This window comes from Mustela erminea, chromosome 9 (assembly GCF_009829155.1).
Source record: "Mustela erminea isolate mMusErm1 chromosome 9, mMusErm1.Pri, whole genome shotgun sequence".
In the NCBI taxonomy this organism is placed as follows: Eukaryota; Metazoa; Chordata; class Mammalia; order Carnivora; family Mustelidae; genus Mustela; species Mustela erminea.
In genome coordinates this window covers 13,942,424-13,966,103 of record NC_045622.1, presented here as the reverse complement: position 1 = coordinate 13,966,103, position 23,680 = coordinate 13,942,424, and the positions used below count along the sequence as shown (strand labels likewise).

At 53.6% G+C, this 23,680-nt stretch overlaps 1 protein-coding gene and 1 long non-coding RNA gene across 3 annotated transcripts in view; both read left to right on the top strand.

Moving 5' to 3' along the window:
- Nucleotides 1-8,902: 8,902 nt before the first annotated feature.
- The window catches only part of DSCAML1 (DS cell adhesion molecule like 1), a 338,623-nt gene continuing 323,845 nt past the window's right edge, over nt 8,903-23,680 (top strand). The window contains exon 1 of one of the 2 annotated variants that reach the window (XM_032360361.1): nt 8,903-9,111. In XM_032360361.1, coding sequence (XP_032216252.1) covers nt 9,066-9,111 — 46 coding nt within the window. In that variant the 5' untranslated portion in view covers nt 8,903-9,065. Of the gene's footprint in view, nt 9,112-9,243; nt 9,973-23,680 lie in introns of those variants that run through there. The other variant, XM_032360362.1, reaches the window with a different exon arrangement.
- LOC116600227 lies at nt 14,756-17,911 on the top strand. The gene is made up of 2 exons (XR_004289551.1): nt 14,756-17,146; nt 17,344-17,911. It is a non-coding gene; the product is annotated as an uncharacterized LOC116600227 (long non-coding RNA).

Genomic DNA, 23,680 nt, shown 5'->3' with positions numbered 1-23,680 from the left:
TTGCTGAAAGAATAAATAGACGGACACGCTGTGGGCGGTGGCCAGTGAAAGGACAGAATTTTTAGACCAGGAGATGTGGGAAACCGATCTCCAAATACCTCCTCCTGTATCCGTCACTTGGAGGTTTTCCATGCCCGTTAGTGTTTCCAAGGCTCTGGGCACCTTTTTACCTTGGGTGGTTCCACGGTTTTCCGCATCTATTTGACCGTAATTTAGTTTTCGCATATGACCTGTTTCCTTCTCATGGCACACTTGGGGAACGCAGTGTGTTCGATCTGTTTGACTTTTCAGCTGGTTTAAAATAAAGTCAAATTAATGGTCACCCAGGGGGCTCAGTCAGTTAAGTGCCAGCTCTTGATTTGGGCTCAGGTCACATCTTGCGGTCGTGGGATCGAGCCCTGCATGGGGTTCTGTGCTCAAAGGGGAATCTGCGTGAGTCTCTTTTTCCCTCTCCCCCATGTCCCCCCAAAATAATAAAGTCAAGTTTAATAAAGATACGAAGCTCTCAAGCCATATGGCCTGAAGATGGGACCTTTGGCTCGATGTTCCCGTGTTCTCAGCTGAAGCCCGCCCCCTCTCTGGGGAGGAGTGAGGCTGCAGGGGCGGGGATAGTCTTACCCAGTGGGTGTGAAACACCCACGAGGTATTTCAAGCCCCCAACACTCAACAACTGTGTCTAATCACGCTCACTTTCCCAGATCGTGCACACCAGGGTGGCCGGCCTGGGGAGGGCGGCGCAGCTGTGGTTCAAGGCACAGAGGCCCAGCTTTCAGCGCGGCAGCCAGAGAGGCCGGTGAAGCCTCGGGTGACCGTAAAGAGTAATTCAGAGACCTCCCCGGGGGGGCGATAGCGCCTGTCCTGGGGGCCGCTCACACTTCATCTGAAGTGTCGCGTCCACTCTGATTTTAAGAGAGCTGCGGTCGAAGTTGAGTGTGTGTAAAAAGGGAAACTATGAGAGTGAAGGGTCTGGAAATGATGTCGGAAAAGAGGAGGTTGACAGACTGGAGTATTTAGCCTGGCGAGAGGAATGCTTGCGGGGAGCCTGGGGTGGCTGTTCTCAAGTGTTGGGAAAGCTGTCATCAGGCAGAGATTGGGTACACCCTGTGAACCCTGGAAGGCTAGTTCAGATCAGGTTTGATAAAGAAAAGAGTGTGTATGTGGTCTCGGGTGGTAAGATGAGCACGGGCTTGTGTGGGGGGAGGGAGTCCCTTGTCCCTGGAAGCATTCAAGCAGGGACTGCATTCGCACGTGTCTGGTGGTGTAAGGAGAGCCCGTGGTATGAGACAGGCCTGGGAGAGGTGAGCTCTGAGGCGCTCCTGACCCTTTGCCGTGTCTAAGGCTGTTGGACTGAGGTAACCTGCTGTCCCCACACAATGTCCTTGTTCACCTTTGCCATCCCGGACCGGCTCTGTGACTCTGACCTCCAATCCTGTTCAGATCGTCTGCAGGGGCTCATGGTGTCTCCCACGGCTCTCGGGCTGTGAGGGATAGCTCAGTCCTTCTTGCTGATGCCCCCCCTCAGGGTGACAGGAAGGATAGTGTCCATAGGGAGGGCACAGAGGGGATTTGGCAGCAAACCTTCCATCCCTGTCTTCCATCCCTGGGATGCTCTGCTTTGTGGAATGACAGGTCGGGGCTGTGGTGAAATGGCCGGATTTCCCAGGAAGAGGACTTTCCTCGAGTCGAAGTCATGCCCCAGGGCCAGCCTTGACTTCCGCTTCACTGTGCAGGACCGTCTCTCGGGAAGCCATGTGTTTTTGAGGACCTTCTGTGTGCATGGCACTGGAGAAACACACGAATTATCGTCTTATGTCTCTGAGGCAAAGGACTCTGGTGGGAAGAGCTCTAGGCCAGAGTCCAGAAAGCCTGGTTCTAGGCCCAGCTCCGCTGCCTCCGTGTGGTCCGTAGGGAGCTCCTGGGATGGGTTCCAGTGTCAGGGACCCAAAGCTTAGACCACTCGGTGGGACTTCTTGAAGGGAAACAGGATAAGATTACGGAACCCCAAATTAGGCACAAATGCAATTATTTCTTGAGAACAACAACAACAAAAAAATTGTAACAGAGTACCAGTCTTGAAACAACTCACCAATACCACAAACATCACAAAACCGGGGCAAATAATGTTGGTGTTAACTGCCCGACATACCCCCATACCGCTTTTTTTTTTTTTAATATTACTTATCATAATTTTACACAGACTAGCTTCTGGCTCCGCTAATCATTTTGCCCTTTTTGCTCCTTTAGGAGGCACACACGTGCCTCTAGTGCAGGGATCTTAGCTGTGGTTGTTTTGTCACCCAGCTCGAACCCTGCCCCCTGGGGGATGACAGAGCCAAGTGGCCCCAGGGGCAGTGGGAGTACCTGGGCAAGCCATTTTCCACCCCAGGATGGCTCCATGGCGGTGCCTGGGGACCCGGGAAGTGTACCTCACCAATCCCAAGTCTGATGGCTCCATCGCTCACTCACGTGGGGAGATCCTGAGTCAGAGCCCCCAAATGCACATGAGACCCACAAAAGTCCGAGTGGGAGAAAGGAGCGATCATGCCAGATTACACTGAAACTGTAGTGTTCTACCAGATCACCAACACCGCCTGACCACCTGAGCGCGTGCCTGGGGCCCTGTGGGACCCCAGAGCTCGGGGTGGTGTTGGCCTCCCCGTAGATCTGCCTCTGGGACATCCCAGACCTCTCTGTAGATTGAGCAAGACCGTTCTGGGCTAATCTGTCTACTTTTTGGCCAGGATATGAAATGAGAGCAAACTGAAGCTTTTGGATCCCAGAAGCCCAGCTTGATGGCGACGGCGACTGGGCAGATGTCCGTGGAGACCAGCGTCCGTGTCCGTGGTCCTGTAGGCTCAGCTTCCCTGCCACAGGCTCCCCTTCCAGGCTGGAAACTCCAAGACAAGAACTGCGAAGTTGAAGGCTTTGATTCCAGGGGAAGGACCTACTTCTGGAAGGCATGACCCATGACGGTGTACTCCGATATCTGTAACTCTAAAAGGACGGGCTCATCTGGGCCTTCAGTCGGTATTTACTGAGTGTCCCTAGGGAGCAGGCACCAGGCTGGGCTCTGCAGGGGCAAATCCAGAGTCAGGAGCCTGTGTCTAGAAGAGGAGACGAGTCAGGCACGCGCAGGAAGAGCCACAGCATGGAGTGAATAGAGGAAAGCTGCAGGCCGTGCTGGCGACTGGGACAAGCCGAGCCAGGGGCTGGGCCGGGAGAGCTGTGAGGCCTAGCCAGGCCCTGCTGCAGAAGAAGGCTCATGCAGTTTCTCTTTCTGTCAAATAAATAAAATCTTAAAAAAAAAAAAAAAAAAAGAAGGGGAGGGGGCGCCTGGGTGGCTCCGTTGGTTAAGTGTCTGCCTTCGGCTCAGGTCCTGATCCCAGAATCCTGGGTTCGAGCCCCGCCTCTGGCGCCCTGCTCAGTGGGAAAGCAGGAAGCCTGCTTCTCCCTCTCCCACTCCCTCTGCTTATGTTCCCTCTCTTGCTTTCTCTTTGCTGAATACATAAAATCTTAAAAAAAAAAAAAAAAAAAAAAAAAAGGAGGCTCACACAGGTGGAGAAGGGGCATTGTAACCTCAGGACGGGAGGAGTGAAGGGCCCAGCTGGCTTTCCGGGATGGAAGGTGCTCAAATACGGTTTGGTGAACCCATTTGTGAGTGTCTTGTGGGCCAGAAGGAAGTAAGGTCAACTTGGGGAGTCAGCAAAGTTAGTTCCAACTCACAGAATTTTCTTCCTTCATTTTCTCTTAGTTTGGTTTCCTCCCACCCCACCCTGACCCCCAGAGAGAAGTGTGATGATGAACTTCAGCTCCTCAGAATCTGGACTTCAGGGAGCCCCTCTGGGTTGGCTTCTCAGCAAATCTGGGGGTTGTGAGCTGAGAGGGAGCAGCAGGAGGGAGCTCCAGCCTTGCTGGGCGTTTCTGCAGCCCCCTGCCATCCATCCACCAGAGACAGTGACCTGTACAAGGGCAATGGGACCCCAGAGACCCTATCTGTGGGGGAGAAGGCTCTGGGCTTTGAGCCCTTTGTTCCAGTGAGCTTAGAACTATGATGTTATAATCTAAAATGTTGAGAGAGTGAGTGGTGTAACATACCTAGATATTCCCCTGGATAGGCACCTAGAATTTGGGTTTAAGGAAAGCCTGGGTAATTTAAGGACATACACTACCTTCTTATGTAGGTTTCATTACTTGTGAATTGCAATGATTCATCTCAAGAATCTCAAGAAGATGGAAATATTTTAGAAATACGTGCATGCATTTGAAGGAAAAACTTTATTTTGTGGACTTTTTTGGTGTTGGCTTCTGAGTATCTGGGTATGAATTGTGTATGTTTCTTTGCCTGCACATGTGTATGGACAGGCACGCACCTCCCTACACAGGGTAGGAGTGGGGGACGTGCATATCTGTGCTCACCTCATCTCTGTGTTAGGAAGGGACCTTGGTCGTCATTCTAGCTCAACCCATTTGGGAGAAAACGGAGGCTCGAAAGGGTAAACTAATCCCACAAGCTGACTAAGGGGGCGGAGAGGAGATTAGATCCCAGGATTTCTGATTCACAGTCCAGGACTTTTCCTATAACATTAAAACAATTGCAAAAAAAAGTGGGGGGGGGGTGAGAATCCTTATTTGTTTTTTCTCCTTCAGTCAGTGAATTAATACTAAGAAGGTCAATCCTGAATTAGCTATATAACCCCCAAAGTGAAGTTTTTATTTTTTATTTTTTTATTTTTAAGATTTTATTTGTTTATTTGACAGAGAGAGATCACAAGTAGGCAGAGAGGCAGGCAGAGAGAGAGAGAGGCTGAGCAGAGAGCCCGATGTGGGGCTGGATCCCAGGACCCTGAGATCATGACCTGAGCCGAAGGCAGCAGCTTAACCCACTGAGCCACCCAGGCGCCTCCCAAAGTGAAGTTTTTAACACTGACCTGGTTCGGTGTTGATTTCTTTTATTTAAAAAAACCCTATTTACAATCAAGTTCTTAAAGAACTTCAGAGCACATATGAAGGTTTTGCTAAAATAATGATATGCCTTTTTTAAAAAGATTTTATTTATTTATTTGACAGAGAGATATGGAGAGAGGGACTACAAGCAGAGGGGAAGGGGGAGAGGGGAGGAAGAAGCAGGCTTCCCACTGAGCTGGGAGCCCAATATGGGGCGCTTCTCCAGCTAGCTCTGGTAAAACACACACACACACACACACACACACACACACACACACCATGTGATCACCCAGTATCCTGATGTAACAAATATTGAAATTAATCACCGTTTTTAAATGGGTGGGGTGTCCTTACTGGAAATGAATCCCATGCATTTCAGGCATTTGTAAAAAATAAAATTAAAGGCATCGGCATAGGTGCCAATGCAGAATTCTTGGATTATGTTCAAATTGCATTTGAGCACAGGTGTGCTTGCCGTTAAGTGTTTACGTTTACCTGTACACATGAATGTTTGCCTGGACAACTGTGTTTGTTCTCACTTCGGTGTACCTACATTTGTGTGTGGGTGTGAGGGCTTCCATTTAATTGGGGATGGTGAAGGCGTCGTCCCTTTTATCAGAATGAAAAAGAAAATAGCTCTTCCAAACTATCAGCTATGGGAGGAGAACCCCAGGGTTCAAGGTGAGCGTGGGTGAGACGAGCTGCCCACTCTCCGTCCCCAGGGTTTGCTTTTTTCTTGGACTCCCCTTGCTAAGATTTTTGCTGACTCTGCCAAGCTAGTTCCTGGGTACACTTCCAGTGAAGATGGGACTTCTGAACACATTTGAGCCAGGCTGTCATTCCCAAAGAGATCTTCCTAAATGCTAAAAAGGGACAAAAGCTAGAGACTGGTTCTTCCCTTGCTGGAGGTCTCCCCACATCCTTCCAGCCTCGAATGTGCTTTCCTTCCATGTTTCTATGACCTCTGGCCATGTCACAGTGTGGGGTACAGGCTGTCATCCCAACATCTCCCCAGTCAAGCGATTCTCTCCCCCACCGCTGAGCAGAGCCAGGAACAATAGTGATAGGGGCTTACGACGTGGGGGCCGCCGGGTTTGTCTTACTCCCTCCTTGCAACAGCTCCCTGAGGTAGATGCTGGGGCCAGTCCCCACTTTCCAGGTGAGGGAACCGTGGCTGGGCATGGGCTGGGAACTCAGCTCTGACTCCAAAGCCACACCTCCGACCATGACATTATAAAGCTTCCAGGTGCTAGAGAGCAACACCGAATCCGTGCTCCCCACCTGCCCACCCCATTCCCGCAGCCACGCCTCCTTTTTAGGGGACAGCCAGACTAGAGTGGACACAGTGAATGGCCTCCTCCTGCAGGTGACACTTGGCCCTCTATGCACAGTTAAAGGCTGGCAGGTGTAACCAGCATAGAAGGGACATCCAGGTTATAGGAGGTTCTTCAGGTAAATGGCAGATGGAGGATCCACTTCTCTCCTTCCAGCATGTGGGGCGTAAGTCGCTCTGGGCAGCCCTGGGCCCACTTGGGACCTGTCCCCTTCCAGCAGATGGCAGCCCCTTTCATCGGGGCTCTGTCACTGCCTGGCTTCGGTTGTGGGGCTGGGTCATCTCAAACACCTGTTGCACTCTTACCACCCACCCCCCACCCCCCCACCCCGCCGCTATGTTTACAGGGTGAAATCCCTAGTGAAAAAGCATCCACTATCAGAGGGGTGACAGCGTCATGAAGCTGAGCACCAGGGAGGAGTCTGCTCCTGAGTCAGGAGATGTGGGTTCGAGGCCTGCTTGGGATACAAACTGAGTGACCTTGAACAAGCTAAGCTTCGATTTTTCTCACCTGTTTCAAAGGGGCTGATAAAGCTTCAAAGCAGAGTGTGAAGTTTATGAAGAGTGATTGCAGGTGAGAGTCCTTTAAATTCTTAAAGCATGCTATGGAAAAAGTGAATGTACAGGGCAGTTCCTCGAAAAGTTAAAAAAAACAATGACTGTATGATTCAGCCATTCCACTACCAGGTATAAATGCAGAAGGGTTGAAAGCAGGGTCTCAAAGAGGTATTTGCACACCCGTGTTCACTGCAGCATTATTCACCATAGGCATAAGGTGGAAACAATCCTGATGTCCGTTGACAAATAAATGGATAATCAGAAGGGGGGAGGGGTGTCTATGCATGCAATGGAATATTATTAAGCCAGGAAAAGGAAGGAAATGCACAGGCTACAACACGGATGAACTTTGAAGACGTCATGGTAAGTGAAATAAGCCAGACACAAAAGGATGACTATGTTATGATTCCACTTATGTGAGGTACCCATATAGGCAAATTCAGAGACAGAAAATTGGTGATTACCACGGGTTGGGGGAGGGGAGAATGGGAACTTGTAGCTTAGTGCACACAAAGTTTCTGTCTGCATGATGGAAGAGTTCTGGAAGCAGAGAGTGGTACAAGATGGGGAAGGTACCTGAGGCCACTGAACCGTATACTCAAAAATGATTACAGGGGCGCCTGGGTGGCTCAGTGGGTTAAGCCTCTCCCTTTGGCTCAGGTCATGATCTTAGGGTCCTGGGATCGAGTCCCATATAAGGCTCTCTGCTCAACGGAGAGCCTGCTTTCCCCGCTCTCTCTGTCTGCCTCTCTGCCTACTTGTGATCTCTGTCAAATAAATAAATAAAATCTTAAAAAAAATGATTACAATGGTCAATTTGTTATGTATATTTTAACACTAAAAAAAGGAAATGTATACTTCAATGAAAATTTTAGCTAAGATGTCTGCAGGTATTTTGGCAAAACTGGGAGCGAGGAGTCCTACTTCTTTGGTCTGAACTTAGGTAAGACATTTGGAGGAAGTAAAATTTTTCCTCTGTCAGGTGAAGCCAATAGCAGCCTCTCTACCTCTCCCGCTCCCCCACGTCCCCCTTCTCCGTGCACACCCCAAGGAAATGGGTCGAAGCATGCCAAGCCAAATGATCAGAGCAGCTGAGGTTGCCTGCATTAGTCTTCACAAGAAAAGGTCCCGTCCTGACTCCTAGTCCGTTCTCCAGGCTCCTGTGGACTCCTTCTCTGCTTCCTGGGAGGGCTGTTATTCTGGAATTACCCACATAAGGGGAGCTTTCTAACCATAGCAACCTTGTCACAGCAGACCTGACCCCCATGCTTTTGTTCACCGGGGCCAAACCCGGTGCCTGGCACACACCAGGTCCTCAGCCCTCATTTTGTAACTGAGATGCCCTCCCTGGAGTCCTGTTCAATTCCATGCCAACTTGATGCAGATTGGTATAAGGAATAAACCAATTTCTGCTTGGTGAGAAAGCAAAGGGGGTGGGGGGTTAGGTGAAGGTAAGGAGGAAGACCCGCAAAGTAGAGCAGTCATTAAACTGTTTATTGTAAATAATTGTTTAAATCAGCATCAGGTGCCAAGGGCTAAAGACAATTGGGCCCCGGGCCTGGGGGTGGCCCGACTCCTCCGAGGCTCCCCAGAAGGTAGGCTTGCAGAACCTGGGGGGGGGGTTGGCAGGGCACGCAGCTTTGAGCTTTGAGGTGGGGAATAGCCCGGGGGGTCCCCAAAGACTCTCGGTCTGGATTTCATTGGGAGTCAGAAACGGAGTCAGTAAACTGAGTCAGAAAGAGGCAGGAAGCATTGGCCCCAGGTGACCGAGCCGGCCGAGAGACACAGGGCCTCCTTGGCCCGAGCATGGCGGGCTCTTGGCACATGTATGACACATGTCTGTGTGCGACCACAGGCTCCGAGCCGGCTGGCGGCAGGGACCCCTCGCTTTTTGGACGGCGAACCCAGGCCACGGCCGGATGGTCCCAACCCCTGTCCCTGTCCCTGGGCTTGTGGGGCTGGGGGCCGGCTGGGCTCCGGGCTCGCGCTGGCGCTCGGCACCCGGGGTGCCGCGGGGGGGCGGGGAGAGCGGCCGCCTAGCCCAGCCCCGCGGATGACAGGAGCCAGGGAGCCGAGGAGGGAGGAGCCGCCGCCGCCGAGCGCTGGGCTGAGGAGCAGAAAGAGCGGGGCGCGGAGTGCGGGCGGCTGGGAGCGCGCTGAGCGGGGGAGAGGCGCTGCCGCACGGCCGGCCACAGGACCACCTCCCCGGAGAATAGGGCCTCTTTATGGCATGTGGCTGGTAACTTTCCTCCTGCTCCTGGACTCTTTACACAAAGGTGAGACCCGCGCGGGCGGCAGGGCGGCGGGGGCGGCGGAGCCGGGGTGCGCGCGGGGAGCGGCGAGGCGGGGTGCCCGGCGGGCTCCAGGTGCCGGGGGGACAGACCTCGGTCGGTCCTGGGGCCGGGTGGGGCGCAGCGGGGGCGGGGCGGGCACTCGCAGAGAGGTCAGGTGAGAGTGTGCCCTGGACCGCTCGGCCGGTCACCCGCGCCTGCCGTTTTGGGGCGCGCCCGCAGGGGTGGTGGTGGAGGAACCCCTCGTCTCCCCGCCCCCAGCTGGGCCGCAGCTCTGCCCCGGACCCCTCCCCCAGCCCCTTGCCCGCTTCCTGCGGCTTGGTGGCGCTGGGACCCCGGGGTGCCCTCCGAGTGGCGGGGTCCTCAGGCCGTGACTGTTCTCCCCGGAGTCCTCGTATATTCGGGCCTCGGACTCCGAGGCGTACTCCTCCTCCGCCGCCCTGCGCTCCTCCGCCGCCTCGGACCCCCTGCGCCGCACCGCATGGCGCTCACCCGCGCCTTGGCTGGATGCGGGGCGGGGAGAGCGGGGGCTTCCGAGAGCTGGGGTCCCTCGAATGGCAAGTTTGTTCTCCAGACCCAGAGGTCGCCTTGCCCCCAACCCTGTCTCACCCCCCTGCCCCGGGCACTAGCCCCGGCTTGGCTGTGCCGCCCCGGGGCCACCTCGGGCAGCGCGCCCCAAGGTGCGAGACTCCGCTTCAGCGCCGGGTCAGCTGGAGATGGGGACAGTCTTCAGTTTGTGGGGGGAGGCGTGTCGCTTTCCCCGGAGAGAAGGCGTTGCTAGGGGTGGGTCCAGGTGTCCGGCATGTCCAGACCTGCTGCTGGGGCGCCGCGCACCTGATCCTCGAGGTAGCCGGGACTGGGGGTTGGAAGGGGACAGACATTTACGAACAGAGTCACCTGGGCACTGAGTCGGGACCAGGCTGTCGCTGGCTTTCAGGCTTCCAGGCTATCACAGAGGACGTGCCCCGGGGCGCGCAGATGGCGGGAGATGAGGCGGCTGAACTCCGCGCCCTTGCGCAGCGGAGCACTCACGCTCTCGTGCCAGCTCAGCTTTACCTGTTCAGCCCTCTAACTTTTCTCCTTCGCGCCCTGGGGGCGGCTTCTTCCCCCCCACCTTGCCCCGCCGGTGGCCCTGACTGAGCTCCAGCTCTCGACCCCTAGGCGATGGGGGAAGGGCAATCCAGTGGAGGGTTGGCAGTCCGGGAGGGGTCTCGTTTTTCCCTTGAGGAGGCCCTCAGGGGTCTGGAGTCTGCAACCTGCCAGAGCTGACTGCAGTATCTCCCAGCTTGGGGGCGGGCTGGGGCGGGGGGAGGGTCACCCTTATTTTATTTGTAAATACCGCCTGGTTAAGGCCAGACTGAAGGCCAAGATACTGCTGGGGTTTGCCTAGAGATCGGGGTGCGGCGCGATAGGTGGCGTGGACAAAGTAGTTGAGTTTCTCAGGCCCGATGGGGCCCACTGGGTGACAGGCCAAGGCTGGTCTAGGTTGGTTAACCCCTTGTCCCCTGCTCAGCACCCTCTCCTCCCACTTTAGCGGAGCAAGAAGCCCGTCTCCGGTTCAAAACTACCCCCCACTAAACCCCAGTCTCCCTCTCCCCAGGCTCTTCCTGCCTCCCTCCGCCCCCGCAGGCTGGCTCGGCTTGCAGCTTTAATTACATTAATATTAAAAATACATAAGGTGAGGAGCGGCAGCTTTCTCTCTCGCTAGTTCTCTCTCCGCCCCCCCAACCCCCTTTCCATTTTGTCAGGCGAGAAAGCACAGGATGGAGCTCCTGCACACTCTTGCCCAGCTTTGTCCTCAACCTTGCACTCCCCACAGCCCCCCACTTCGTTCAGAGTAGCCCATTCCCTAGGAGTGGCTGTCCCTTAGCAAGTACCTGAAGGACGCAGCCCTCCCCCTTCCAGAAGCCTGGCATTAATAAATGAAGTCCCAGCTATTTGATAGGGAGGAAGCAGATGGGGGTTGGGGGGACAGGTGGAGAAAGGCCCAGAAGGCCACAGGACAGGCTGAGGAGCAAAAACCCTTCCCAACTTGAGAAGGAAGTTGCCACTGGCCCTGGGCCCCGAGGGGAGGCTGGAGGTGTCAGGTGAGCTGGATCCTTGGTGGCCTTTGCGGCCCTGCCATCCGGAGGCTCCAGCATCTGTGTCGGGCGCCAGGGCTACTCGCCAGACAGGCCTTTCTTTTCCTTCGTGCCTTAATTGGGTCTTAGGTGCCAGGCTGGTCCCCGGGGCTTGTTCTGCTTGGGGTGGCGCTGCGGTGGGAGCCGATAGAGAGGCGGCTGGGAGAGATGGGGTGCGGGCAGCGCAGGGACGATGGGGTTTGGTGTATTTTCTTTCTCCTTGCCAGTCACCCCCACGGCACCAAGGAAAATGTAAATGTGAGTGTTCGAGCCTGTTACAGAAAACAATATCCTCTTGCAATAATTTGTACGTCCATCTGTGAGGAGCGGGAGGAGGCAGAGAGAGAGAGAGAAAAAACAAGATGGGATAGAGCGTCCTCTGGATGGAATTAAGCGGTTATTGAATGTGTTTTAAGCTTCTGTTATTTCCATTCCTCTCGAAATACCTTTTTTTGATGAAGCCTGAGCTCAGACCGATTCCCCAGAACTGAACCGGGAAGGTGTTTTAATAATCGGTTATTGAGTCTCCAATAGCTGCCTTATTATAGTCAAAACAAATCCGGGTTCGGGCAGCCAGATGAACCCCAGTGAGGCGCTCTCCGTTGTTCCATCCAGCGGGCCAGCATCTGTGTTGCCTACATTTGCATTTTTACTGTGTAAAAGAACAAGCTTCCCCGGCACTAAAATTCCCGTTTTCTAAAAGCCAAAATAATGGGTTGCATTGATTTTTTTTTTTTTTCCCATTTCCCACCCCAGCCTCTCGGACGGGGACTCATGGTTCTTCTCTCTTGAGAAGACCGAATTAAAAGGCTTCGTCAAGCCATTAAGAAAATCTCTAACACTCTGTTCGGTGTCTAATTAGAAGTGGGGGGGGGGTGTGTGGGGAGACGCTGGGGGAAGGTGTTTTGAAAATCTTGAAACAGCAGACACAACTTCGGGGAAGCAGGTGAAGGCCCCATGAGCCCGAGGAGGGGGCGGCTGGGCAGAGAGGCCCCGGTTGCTGGAAAAACATGCCGGAGAATGGAATTGCCATCATGCCCGACAGACCTCTCAGATGCTTCGTGTTTCTGGGCATCAAAGTCAGCTGCCTTTAATATATCTCGGCAGCAGAATGGGGAGCTCAATTAGAAACAAAAAGCAAGTAAGCAGTTGACCCAAAGGCAGCGGTTAAGTTGAGCAGATCCCGGGAGACCGGCTGGAGAGGCTTGTTTTTCTTAGATTGAGGAACCGGGAGGAGGTGGGCAAGCAAAGGGCCCTTTGGCCCAGCAGAGCTTTGCTAAACAAGCCCCCCAAAGAGCCTGGGAGCCCTCAGACGCAGGGTGGTAGTCTGCCCTAGAGCACCTCTAGGACCGCTGGCCTTCGATAGAGGGGTGCAGACCTCAAGCCCCGCTTGTCGTCTCGGTGTCTTCAGGAACTCCATCTCTGTCCCGTGCTCCGTCCCCTAATCAGCCTGGGGAAGGTGGATTTTATTTGTGGTTGAATTAAAGGGGAGGGTGATGTTCAGAGAGCTTTTTTTCAGGGGTGGGGATACCAGGCTGAGAGATTCTTACCTCCCACATGATCTTGAAGAGGTGTTTCTTGGAGACATTTGAAGCAGTCAAGAGGCAGAGCCCCCTGCTCCCAAAGTGCTTTCTCAGCCCCTGCCCTGGTAGATCTGGCCAGGACCCAGGTGCCTGAATGGGGTGAGCCACAGGCAGCAGAGATGGCAGAGTGCCAGGAACCCAAGGGCAGGCCCTAGATTTGCATATGATTTGCATACATATTTGCATGCTGACCTAGCCAGGCCAAGAGCCTGGCCCTCTCTGTGCTAGTAGCCTCTCCTCAGGCACTTTTTCCTGGCGTGGCATGGGGGTGGGGCAGGAGCAGGAAGAAGGGCTGGTGTTTTGGGTAGTGCTTCTCTCCTGCCTCTGAGCTTGAGGCCTACGGGGGTCAGGGCTGAGCTCACCTGCTAAGGCAGCCTGGAGCTTGCTGTTGGGCTAAGATGGGTGGTGACGGGCCGAGACACCCTAAGGCAGACAAGCCTGGGGTGTGGGTTGTCCCTCTTGTGCTGCAGGATGAAGAGGGTTGAAGAGTGGGGGCACTCAGGCAATGGGGATCCAGGGCCAACCCTAGATTTCTGGGGCATGTGCCCTCAGAGTGGAGGAAGCTGGGTGCTTGGGGCTGTGGTCAGTAGTGGGAGAAGCAGTAACTGATAGGAGAGGTGTGATGGGACTTCCAGCTCTGGAGGGGGGTTGTGGTCTCTGAGAGATGAGGGCAGGGCCCCTGGGCTGCTTATTCTAACATTGCTAAGGCCGCTTCATTGGGAAGGCGGGCACAGTGGTCGCAGAGGGAAGTTGTGGAGTACTGCTTGGGGAGCAAACATTCAGGGCAGCTGGAATGCTCCTCCTTCCCAGGGAGCCAGCTGGGACGCCTGCAGTGGGAATGTGGCTTCCAGAATGGTTTTGTCTGCATTTCCGGGGCAGGAGCAAATCCTGCCCTGGCAGGTGCGGCTCCAAGGCCTCCCAGAGGTTTTTTCTTTTTTCTTTTTTTTTTTTTATTCTTCTGCATATCTAATGATCCAGGAGGGCCCTGGCATGGGTAGAGCCTGGGGGAGGGCTGGAGGTAGAGAGGGGAGGGTCAGCAGGCAGAGCTTCAAGTCACTCCATGCCTAGTTCTTTCAATCCGAGCCTTTTATATATTGGGGTTGTAAAGAGAAAAAAGGTGGCAACTCGCTGGTGTGGAAATTCAGAGTCAAAGCAAACCCTCCATTCATATCCCAGCTCCGCACTTACTAGATACGTGACTTTGGGTCTCTCTGAGCCTTTCTCCAGCTATTAATTGGGGTTAAGGGCAATAGCACACATAAGGTAGCGAGAATGTAGTTGGTACTCAATAAATGCTAGACCTCTTCTTTTTTCCTGCACTGCTCCCACCTCCCTCCCTCTGCCCTTACCTCCAAATAGATCATCAAGTCCTGTCCTGAGTAGTTGAATCAATCAGCTGCAGTTTTGGCCAAACCAACTGACTTAGACCTATAGCAGTAAGACTGTGGGGTGGCCGGGACAGGGGACATCGCTGCTTCCTTCTGCCACCTCACCCGGGAACCTGCAGGACCCATTCTAAGCGAGATAACTGTGTCCCTGGGGAACCCAACACACTCCCTTTCCCCAGCTATAGCTAAGCCACCAGTGGAAAAGAGATAAGGGCAAAGGTTGGCTCTAGACCTGGCTATGAGGGGGAGGCAAAGGCTAGTTGCACACCTGCCAAAGGAAGGCCAGGCTTGGTTGTGAATCTCTACCATAGTTGGACAGAATAAGCACTATCTTGGATTTAATGCCATGACACCTGTATAAATGGGCTAGGCAGGGTGAGCCCCATCCCTTGTAGCTGGATAGATTTCTGTGTCTCTCTCTGCTGGGATGAGCCTTGCTTTTTTGCAGGTAGTTTTGTGTATAGAGAATACCCCTGGTAGCCCATGACCTTGGGGGTCCCTGGAACCACTTCTCCCTTTATGACCCAGTCAGCCAGAGGTCAAGTGCTGCCCATGTCAGCGTGTGGTCTCTGGGTCCACGACTGCCAGAGTGGCTTGGGGGCACAACAGCCTGTGTGCCCTGCTTAACAGATGTTTGTTCTGTGCTGCATTAGCCTCGGGTACCACCCCTGCCATCCAGCTGCTACTCCCCCCATCCGTTCAGACCCACCTCCCCCGTGCCCTTGCTCTCCCTCATGCCCACAGTGACAGTTTCCAAGGTCACCACCATCTTCATTAGGAACAGGGTTATTCAAATGCTGGTTGCATATCCATTATGCGTGTGCGTGTATGTGTATGTGTTGGAAAGAAGGTTGTGGGCCCACATGGCAAAGCTCAGCCTGATTTCAGCAAGTTACCTAAGAGTTCCTATACCTCTATTTCATCATCTGTAAAGTGGGGGAAATAACGGCACCCTGACTGTTCCACGGGGCACCTGCTATTATGTGTGTGCAAGAAGGATAAGGGGCCTATCATTGTGCGTCGTGTGACAACGCGTTGTAAACCAAACAGGGCAACCTGTGAACACACATGTAAAAACCAGAGTAAAACCCTTCTAGCCTTATAAATCCTTTGCTGAAATGTGAGGTATAATTACTGTCACTTCATCAGACAGGAACAACCAAGTCTCCCAGCTGTGTGTGGCTGTCTCCCTGCTCCTGGGCCCCGCATGTATAGCAACGTGGGCAACAGCAGATGAGGCCCAGACAGGCTGGCAGTTGTCCTCTTGGAGCTGACTTGGCCTGTAGTTGCCCCTGTGGCCCCAGGAGGTGTGGGGGGGGAGGGAGCACCTACCTCTGCTGGCTCCCCAGGTCCAAGGATGTGGGGTTATCCCATAGTCCTCTGGACACAGTCTGCAAAGGTGATTCTCATTGCTGGGAATCCCCAGTCCCTTTTGGGAAGAGCAAGTCCTACCTGTGTGACCTCATCTGAGGTAATAGCCAGCACCAGAATCGAGACCCTGAGAATGTGGCCGAGTCAGGGTTGTGATCACTTTGCTTCTGGGATGGCCCCCCTGAGCCATGGGGTCTATGGGTCTCAGGTCTCAGGACCTGTTTTTGGGGTGTGAGGGAGAGATCTGATGACTGTCATGGGTAGAAGTCCTCCAGGTTGGAAGGCACCTTTGAGGACACAAGCTGTCCCCTCATTCCTCTGCTCTGGTGCTTCCGGGCACAGAAAACACCTTCCTCTGAAGGCAGCCTGTTCTGGCCACACAGTTCTGACTATCACAGAGCTCATCCTCCGAATCCACCAAGCAGTCTAGGTCTTGGGCCTTCTGCTCCTGGGCCCTGGTTCTGCCTTTTAGGCCAAGGGATACCGGTGAAGCCCTCTTCCGCTTGACAATGCTGTGACCATCTGCAGACAGATGTCTGTCACGGAGGCCACTTCTGCAGGCACCCAGCTCCCCTGCTTGCTCTCCTGCTCCCCCATTAATGTCTTGGCCTTTCCCCATGAGCGCCCCCCACCCCCCATTCCTGCTTTGTTGGGCTCTACAGGCAGGGTGGCCAGAATTCCAAGAGCAGTAGAGACTGAGTGGGGACTGACAAGCTGTGTACCTGGGGTGAATTCCTGTGCCCCTCTGGGCCTCAGGCTCCCCATCTGTAAATGAAGGAGATTGGACAAAATAATCTCTTAAGTCCCTCAAGCGTTAACAATCTAAATCAAGGACTCTCTAGGGACAACTGTGCTGTCTGAGCCGCCTCCCTAGAAAGACCTTCTGGCCGTGAGGGGCCTTCTCCTCCCAGGGCCTGTCAGCCAGGGGCTAGGAGATTAAAGAGTCTGTTCGGCTGTCAGCTGTTGGCTCATAACTCCTGGAGCCGGTGGTGAGGGGCCTTGTAGGCGGAAGGATGACTGATCTTTACTGGGTCTTACAGGTTTCTGGTTGCCAGTTATAGGAACTATGTTTATGCTGAGAATTGTTAAAAACAAAACCAAAAAATCCCTCTGGGTTTTGGGGAGGTAGAGGACTTGGGCATTTGGAGCCGTCCTGCTCATCGGGATAGGACTGCTTCCCTAGGGGGATTTGCAGACGGAGACTTTCTGGTCACCTCCAGGACTAGGGTAGGGGTTGCTGGCATTCAACTGTGGGAGGGTGTCCCAGGGATGAGATGTTGGAAGGCTGGGACAGTCCCAAGTACATAAGAAATGTCATAACCCGAACTTCTCTCCTTCACCAGAAAATCCCCCGTCATGGTGTGTGCACACCCTGGAGACAGTCTGAGTCCAGAATGTGATGTGCTCATTGAGAAATGCAGCTATGGCTAGTGTGTGAACACACCGAGATTACTTGACCTAATATCGTTTTCTTTTCTTCTCTCCTTCCTTCCTTCCTTTGTTTCTTTCAGTTTCAGAGGTAGAATTGACTGATTCCCCATTTGTGTTTAACACCCAGGTTCATGGGGCGCCTGGGTGGTTCAGTGGGTTAAAGCCTCTGCCTTCGGCTCAGGTCTGATCCCAGGGTCCTGGGATCGAGCCCCACATCAGGCTCTCTGCTCGGCAGGGACCCTGCTTTCTCCTCTCTCTCTCTCTCCTACTTGTAATCTCTGTTAAATAAACAAAAATCTTAAAAAAAAAAAAAAAAACACCCAGGTTCATTCCACCAACTAACCTCCTGTTTCCTTATCTGTAAAATGGGGTCTGGGCAGTAGCTACCTTAGAGGTGGTTGTAGGGGTTAAATGGACTGTAGTGCCAGGCGAGGGCTGCTCACAGTGCTTGGCACAAGATAATGTTACTGAGAAATGGTGATGGTAAGCGGTGGGTCAGGTGTGCTGGTTTGGGGGAAGCATGGGACTTGGTCTGGGCTGCTCAGTCTTGCCCTGGGGCAAGTTCCAACTCAGAGGGCCTGTAAATGCTCTGACACCCTCTGGGGAGACTCGCCCCTCTCCTCCCCAGGGTCTAGCCTCAGGATGTCTCAAAGGTGTGAACACACGGGAAGCAGGTTTTCTGATGAAGGAACCAGACCCTGTCTCCTGGGTCCTGACCCGGTTGTGCTGAGGTCCCATTGGTGGATTCCCTCTGGACCCAGTTTTTCCAGCTGTGGGATACAAACAAGTGAGGGCAAATAATCTATCTTGTGTGAAAACCTTTGTATGCAAATGCAGCGTGGTAATGAACTTGGTAAATTAACCCCAGAAACTCACCAGGCCAGATCCGCATTAAAAAAAAAAAACTCTGTGTGAGGCCTGGGGGCAGCAGCGTGCGGCCATCGCAATGTTTTGTTGCTATTGATCGCACCACTATTATTTTATTAACTCGATCACCGAATTAAGTTGATTAACATGGTGCTAAGGCCCCCGTCCTCCAAGCCCTTGAAAACGGGCTATTGTTGGAAAAGGTGATATGGAAGTCTGGGGTGGCCAATCTTCTTCTCTCTAGGGAGCGTTACTCTGACTTGTAGACAGAGGACCACATGCATCAGAAATAGTTTCCAGGCCCTCGGTGAACCTGTTAGGTAAGGATCTGCATTTTTAACCAGCCCTCCAGCTGATCATACATCATGACGTCCGAGAACTGTCTTTAGTAGCTGTCGCTAGTGCGGTAGGTGAGAGGTAAGTATTTGCGGTGGGATATTTGCTCCACAAATAACCGCTTGCCTGTTAAGATAATATTCCTAATAATAGCAACAAATACATACGTGTTGCTAGGCACTCAGATTCCAGAAAATGTCCTTTACATGAATGCATCCAACCTAACAATCCTTGAGGTCACCCCCATTTGATGGATGGGGAAACTAAGGCATGCAGAGGTGAGGTTATCTTGCCTAAAAGTGACAGAGCCTGGATCAAACCCAGGGAGCCTGGCTCCAGAGTCTTGGCCTTGAACCACTGTGCAAAGTGCCGGGAGCTGGGAGGCCCGGGGATAGAGTGGTGACGGGGATGGGAGCTCACAGTCCTGCCTGCTTCCCCTGCCCTTGTGGCCCTGGGACCCACTTGCTATGTGCAGGCGTGGACACCCCCTTGCCGGCTCTTGCCCATCTCTGGGGGGCGGGTTGCAGGTCCAGCCCTGACAAATGCTCCTGGTTGAAAAGTCCAGTGAATGAGATGAGTAAATATTGTAAAGGAAGAGAACAAAATGACTCACTTCTCCCAGTGGAGGCGGCGAGGTGTTAATATTTCAGTTCCCTTGGGTTGTCGTTGGTGATGACTAGGGATGATGACATGGGGGTACTTCAGTGTCCACCTGGGAGGAAGCCCCAGTGGGCCAGACGCCCCCAGCCCAGCCCAGGCCAGCAGGGTGTGGGCCCATGGGTGTCCAATACACAGGGTGTCAAGTTCCCTTTGCCCAGCTAATCCGGATGGCCAGACGGCGGGAGGGCCAGTGCTGGAGTTGATGTGATGGATATTTAGGTTTCTGTGGTGACCCTGGGGGCAGCCCAAATGCCTCGGGGCGATTTCTGGTTTAAAAATATTGCGCTGCTATTTCTACGCTTCTAATCTCCCAGCGATTTGGAGCCTGTTTTCTGAAACACGGCATCGGGGCGGTGTTCCACGTTAAACGGCAGAGAAGATTAAATGGGTTTAAGTCTGGGCGTCTGTCACATCACATCCAAGCCCATAACTTCCATTTTCTATTAAAAATCCATTTCCCCCTTTGACCAGAAGAAGCTTTGCTGTTGATCTGAATGTCTCTCTCTTTATTTATGAAGTGTTCCCCCCTCCTCTCTTTCTCTCTGTAAATATGCCTGCTTCTGTCTGCAGAGAGGAAAGAGCTGGGCAGGGGGGCGGTGGGGGGAGCCGCTGAGATTTGAGGGGGAGGTAGGAGTTTCCTGTGTGAGGACGTGGTTTCCAAACTGGGACTGGCTTCCAGAGAAGAAGTTGGAGGCCCTCCTAAGGCCCCAAACTTTGAACTCTCTAGCATTTAGACAGAAAACACTCAGGCTGGGGACCCGATGGACCTTGACTGAAGGATGGCTCCTCCTCCTTCGAGCTGTACAGTCTCCCCATGAGCCTCTTTTTCTTTACTGATAAAATGAGACTAACAGGACCACCTTAGACCTTTGTGTGAGGGTTAAGTGAGAGAATGTTCTGGAAGCATGCAAGCAAGCCCAGTGCCAGGCACGTAGCGGGGGCTCAATCAATGGGAGTCTCCTCTCTTTGGAGAACTTGTACCGTTAGCTAAGCCACCAAGCCTTCAGGGAAATAAGTATAAGGTCAAGATGAAGTTAGGCCCAGGGTTAGGCACAAGAACCTGCAGGAACCCAGTTACCAAGCCTGCAAACTGCACTGCCGTTGCCTTCTACCGCAGAGGGGCCAACATGCCAATCCAGCTGTTTCTGCCTCTTCTCCCCAAGCCCAGCCGGCACTCCTGCCTGGAAGGTTTCTGTGGGGTCCCCCAAACATGCGGTCTACTGGCTGCCACAGAGGCCTTGTTCAGGCTGGTCTCTCTGTTGGGAGTGCCCTTGTTTAGATCTTCCTTCCAGGCTCAGCTGGAGCTCCCCCATGCCCAGCCCTGTCCCCTGCTGCAGACTAACTTGCATGTCCCCTCAAGAGGGCTCATCTCAGAACTGGTACTTTCCATGCACATCCCCCAGGGCTCGGGGCTAACCATCCCTATTCTCCTTTAAAGGCCATCTCCTTTACCAGCTCCTGGAAGGTGGTGTCTCCCACCCATGGCTGTGGTTCTGCTGGGCATGTGTCTGGTGCTCCCTAAACATCCCCGGAAAGAATAGGACTTTTCCGGTCCCTCGGCGCCCAAAGGGACCTGGGGAAGGGAGTCTGGAAAGGTGCGGGAGTCAGCTGAGAGGAAGTAGGAGTGGAAGAGGGTCTTGAGTTCTGCAGGTTTGCAGAGTGGTGCTGTGCCCTGGTTACCTTTGCAGGAACCGTGGGCACCCTGGACCGCTTGGAGGTCGCGGGCATGCAAATAGCAGTCCTGTCCCTCTTAGTCACACATCCTCTCTGTGGGGAACCAAATTCTTCCACATTTTCTTTTCCCTGCTTTGCAGTCCTGGAGGGCAGGTAAGATGGTGCAGTCCCTGTCTTTTTGACTGAGGACATGGAGGCTTAGAAAGGCTGGTGGCTTGCCTGAGGTCACACAGCAGGTCCGGGGTGAGCTCCGGGAGAGAAAGCAGTTCACCAGACACCTACCAGGGCTCTGTCAATTGTACCCCTCTTCTGTGCTGCTCTGAGAGCTTGCTGAAGCTTTGTCCCTGCTCTGAAGGTTCAAACAGGGACCTGAGAAGGAGGGGAACCCCCTACCCCCATAAAGGCTAGAGTGAGGCCCTTGCTACTCCCCCTTTCATGGCTGGGTGATGCATGGCTGCTGCGGCCACTCATGGGTGCCCCTTGGGCCAACAACCTTCCTCTTGGCATGAGGCAGAGATTTGGGCTACTGGGTGGTCAGTGCCTCAGTTTCCCTTTTATAGATTTGTTCATGCCTATCACCTGGCAGGTGGGATGAGGCTAAATTAATGTTTATTAGAGGGCGTCTGCATTCTGGGCTGACAGGTGCCTTGTGGTGGTAAAGTATGGGCCTGCTGTAAGTGCGGGACGCTATTGTTTTACACCTGAGGGTGATGTTTCATAATGGCAATGCACTGTCAGAGCCCTAAGCAGAAATGAATGGTTTGTCTCATCCTCCCCTGCTCCCCCAGACTCAGAAGACAGCAGCTCACATCCCGAGGTGAGAGAAATATGAGGCTACTCACCTTTTGCTATCAATCTGCCGTTTCATCAGCCCTGACAGGTGGCTGGACAGTCCCGGTCCATTCATCAATTAAATCTACCCATTTGTAGTTGTTGAGAACCCCGTGTCCTTGGCTCTGGCAGGATCCAAGGCTCAGAGTGCAGGAAGGCTGCTCTCATTGCGGCTGGGGCTCCTGGTGGGAGCAGAGGGGGTCTGGGGAAAGGGGCAGGCTCGCAGGCGGGGCGCGTGGTGCGGATTTCCAGCAGGGAGAGCTGGAAACTAGGACTGTGTTAGGGGTGGAGTTGAGATGAAGGGAAGGATGGGGAGAGGTACCCAGCCTGGGAAACCAGATTCTGTGGTTTGTCTTCAGTGTGGTTCACACAGTAGAGCAGCTCTGTCCCTGGGCCCTCAAGTAAGGGCACGCTGGGCTCCAGTCCCAGCTCCGGCACGGACACCGTATTTCTTTGGAGAAGATAGTTAACTTTGAGTCTTAATTTCCTTATCCGTGAGGTCAAAATAACATGAATACCATCCCCTAGGGAGCCATGAAGATTAAGTGAGATAGTATCTGTAATGGGTCTAGCTCTGAGCCTGACCTACGGTTAACAGCGAAAGCTGTGGTGGTGGTTCTAATTGCTGACGGTGTTATTACTGAGGGCTATAGCATAAACATTTTCTTACCCTGTTCTTGAATCCGATAATTCTAGAATTCCTCTCTGTCAGGAACCTTTCTCAGCTTCCCAAGTCCATTTTTCAGGCACAATGTAGAGTCCTTCTGTCCCGTGATGGATTTTGGCTCCCCTAATCCATAAAGCTGCCACGGAGAGTGTCTGATTAACTAGGTTGTCTCAGGAAGCATCCAGAACCCCAGAGTGATGTCCCTGCTCCCACAGGCTAAGCATTGTCTGAAATGTCGACTTCAACGATGGCCCCTCCCACAAGGAGTGTGTGTGTATCTATGCGTGCAGGTGTATTAATCTTGTACTTGGCCATCCAAATGTGGATGTTGGTGGCAGGTGGTGTTTGAGGAAGGTGAAATCCACCTTTTTATTATTGCAATCATCTACTTGTACAGAAGACAGACTTGGGGCTCAGATTTCCTGTGTCTGCATCCCAGAGCCCTCACTCAGCGGCTGTGTGGTCTTGGGTAAGTTGCTTTGATTTCCCAGGGCCATACCTCCCTCATGTGTAGCCTGGGATGACACAGCAGTACCTACCACACAGGATTGTTGGAATGTTAAGAGAAGCCCCATAAGTCGAGTGCTTACGACAGTGCCTGGCCTGTAGAAGATGCTTCTCAGATGCTTGTTGAAGGAATCTCACTAAGGAGATCTCCCAGAAAGTGAGCAGGCCCGTGGAAAGGGAGCCTGGCAAATTTGGGTGCTAAGGGAAGTCTTCCTAAGCCTTCTTTGCGGACCTGTGCAATGCTGTGATTGCATGATCTTGGACAGTACCCTAGCCACTGGGGGTGAGGCATGTTTCTGAGCTTCTGAGGGTCCCGTCACCCACCAACAGTGGGGCTTTCGCCAGGGGAGGCAGTGTGAGGAGGAGGAGGGAAAGGTTAGACCACGGCCTCCCCAAGGGCCTTGCAGCCACTAGGGGTGCGGTGTCTGGAGGGGACAGCAAATCCCTTTGCTGTCGGGAGGATGCCCCGACACCCCAGCAAGGAGCCCACGAGTGTGTTTTCCAGCACTGCTGCTAATGGCTTCATCGGAGCTCTTTATGAGATGATGTGAATTGCTCTGACCAATGAGGCTTAATCGCCTCCCTCAACGAGCTGCCCGGTATATTCCCCCTGGAGGCTCGGCTCAGAGTTAAGCCAAGAATATTAATACAGTCTGGATGCAGGCCCTCCTCCTCCTCATAAAGTTGTGGAAATTGAGGTCAAGTTGGGTCCCCTGCAACGTTCTTTAAGTAAGCAGCGGAGTGGTCTGTTTGCTCCTTGGTCTTCGTGGTGCAGGGGAGGGGCTTGCAGCTGGAGACCTGGGACTGGGCCCTCTCTTCTCCGGGGCTGTCCCCACTCGTCGTTCCAAGGTGGCCCTTGTTAAGGTGGCTCCTTAGCAGGGAGGAAGGGTCGGATTCCACTATTCAGGGCTGTGGGCCATCAGGCGGGAGAGATGGAGGCCACGTGCCAGCGTGAGGGCTGCAGACAGCTGTCCTCGGGGTCAGGTGGCCCTGCCCCTGTCAGGCGGCTGCGGGCTGAGCAAGTTCTCCCGCGTGACGGGGCGCTGTAATGGGAACCCGTCAGACGGTCAGATGCATGAGGTCTTTGCAGCCCCATCCACCACACCACCCCCCCCCGCC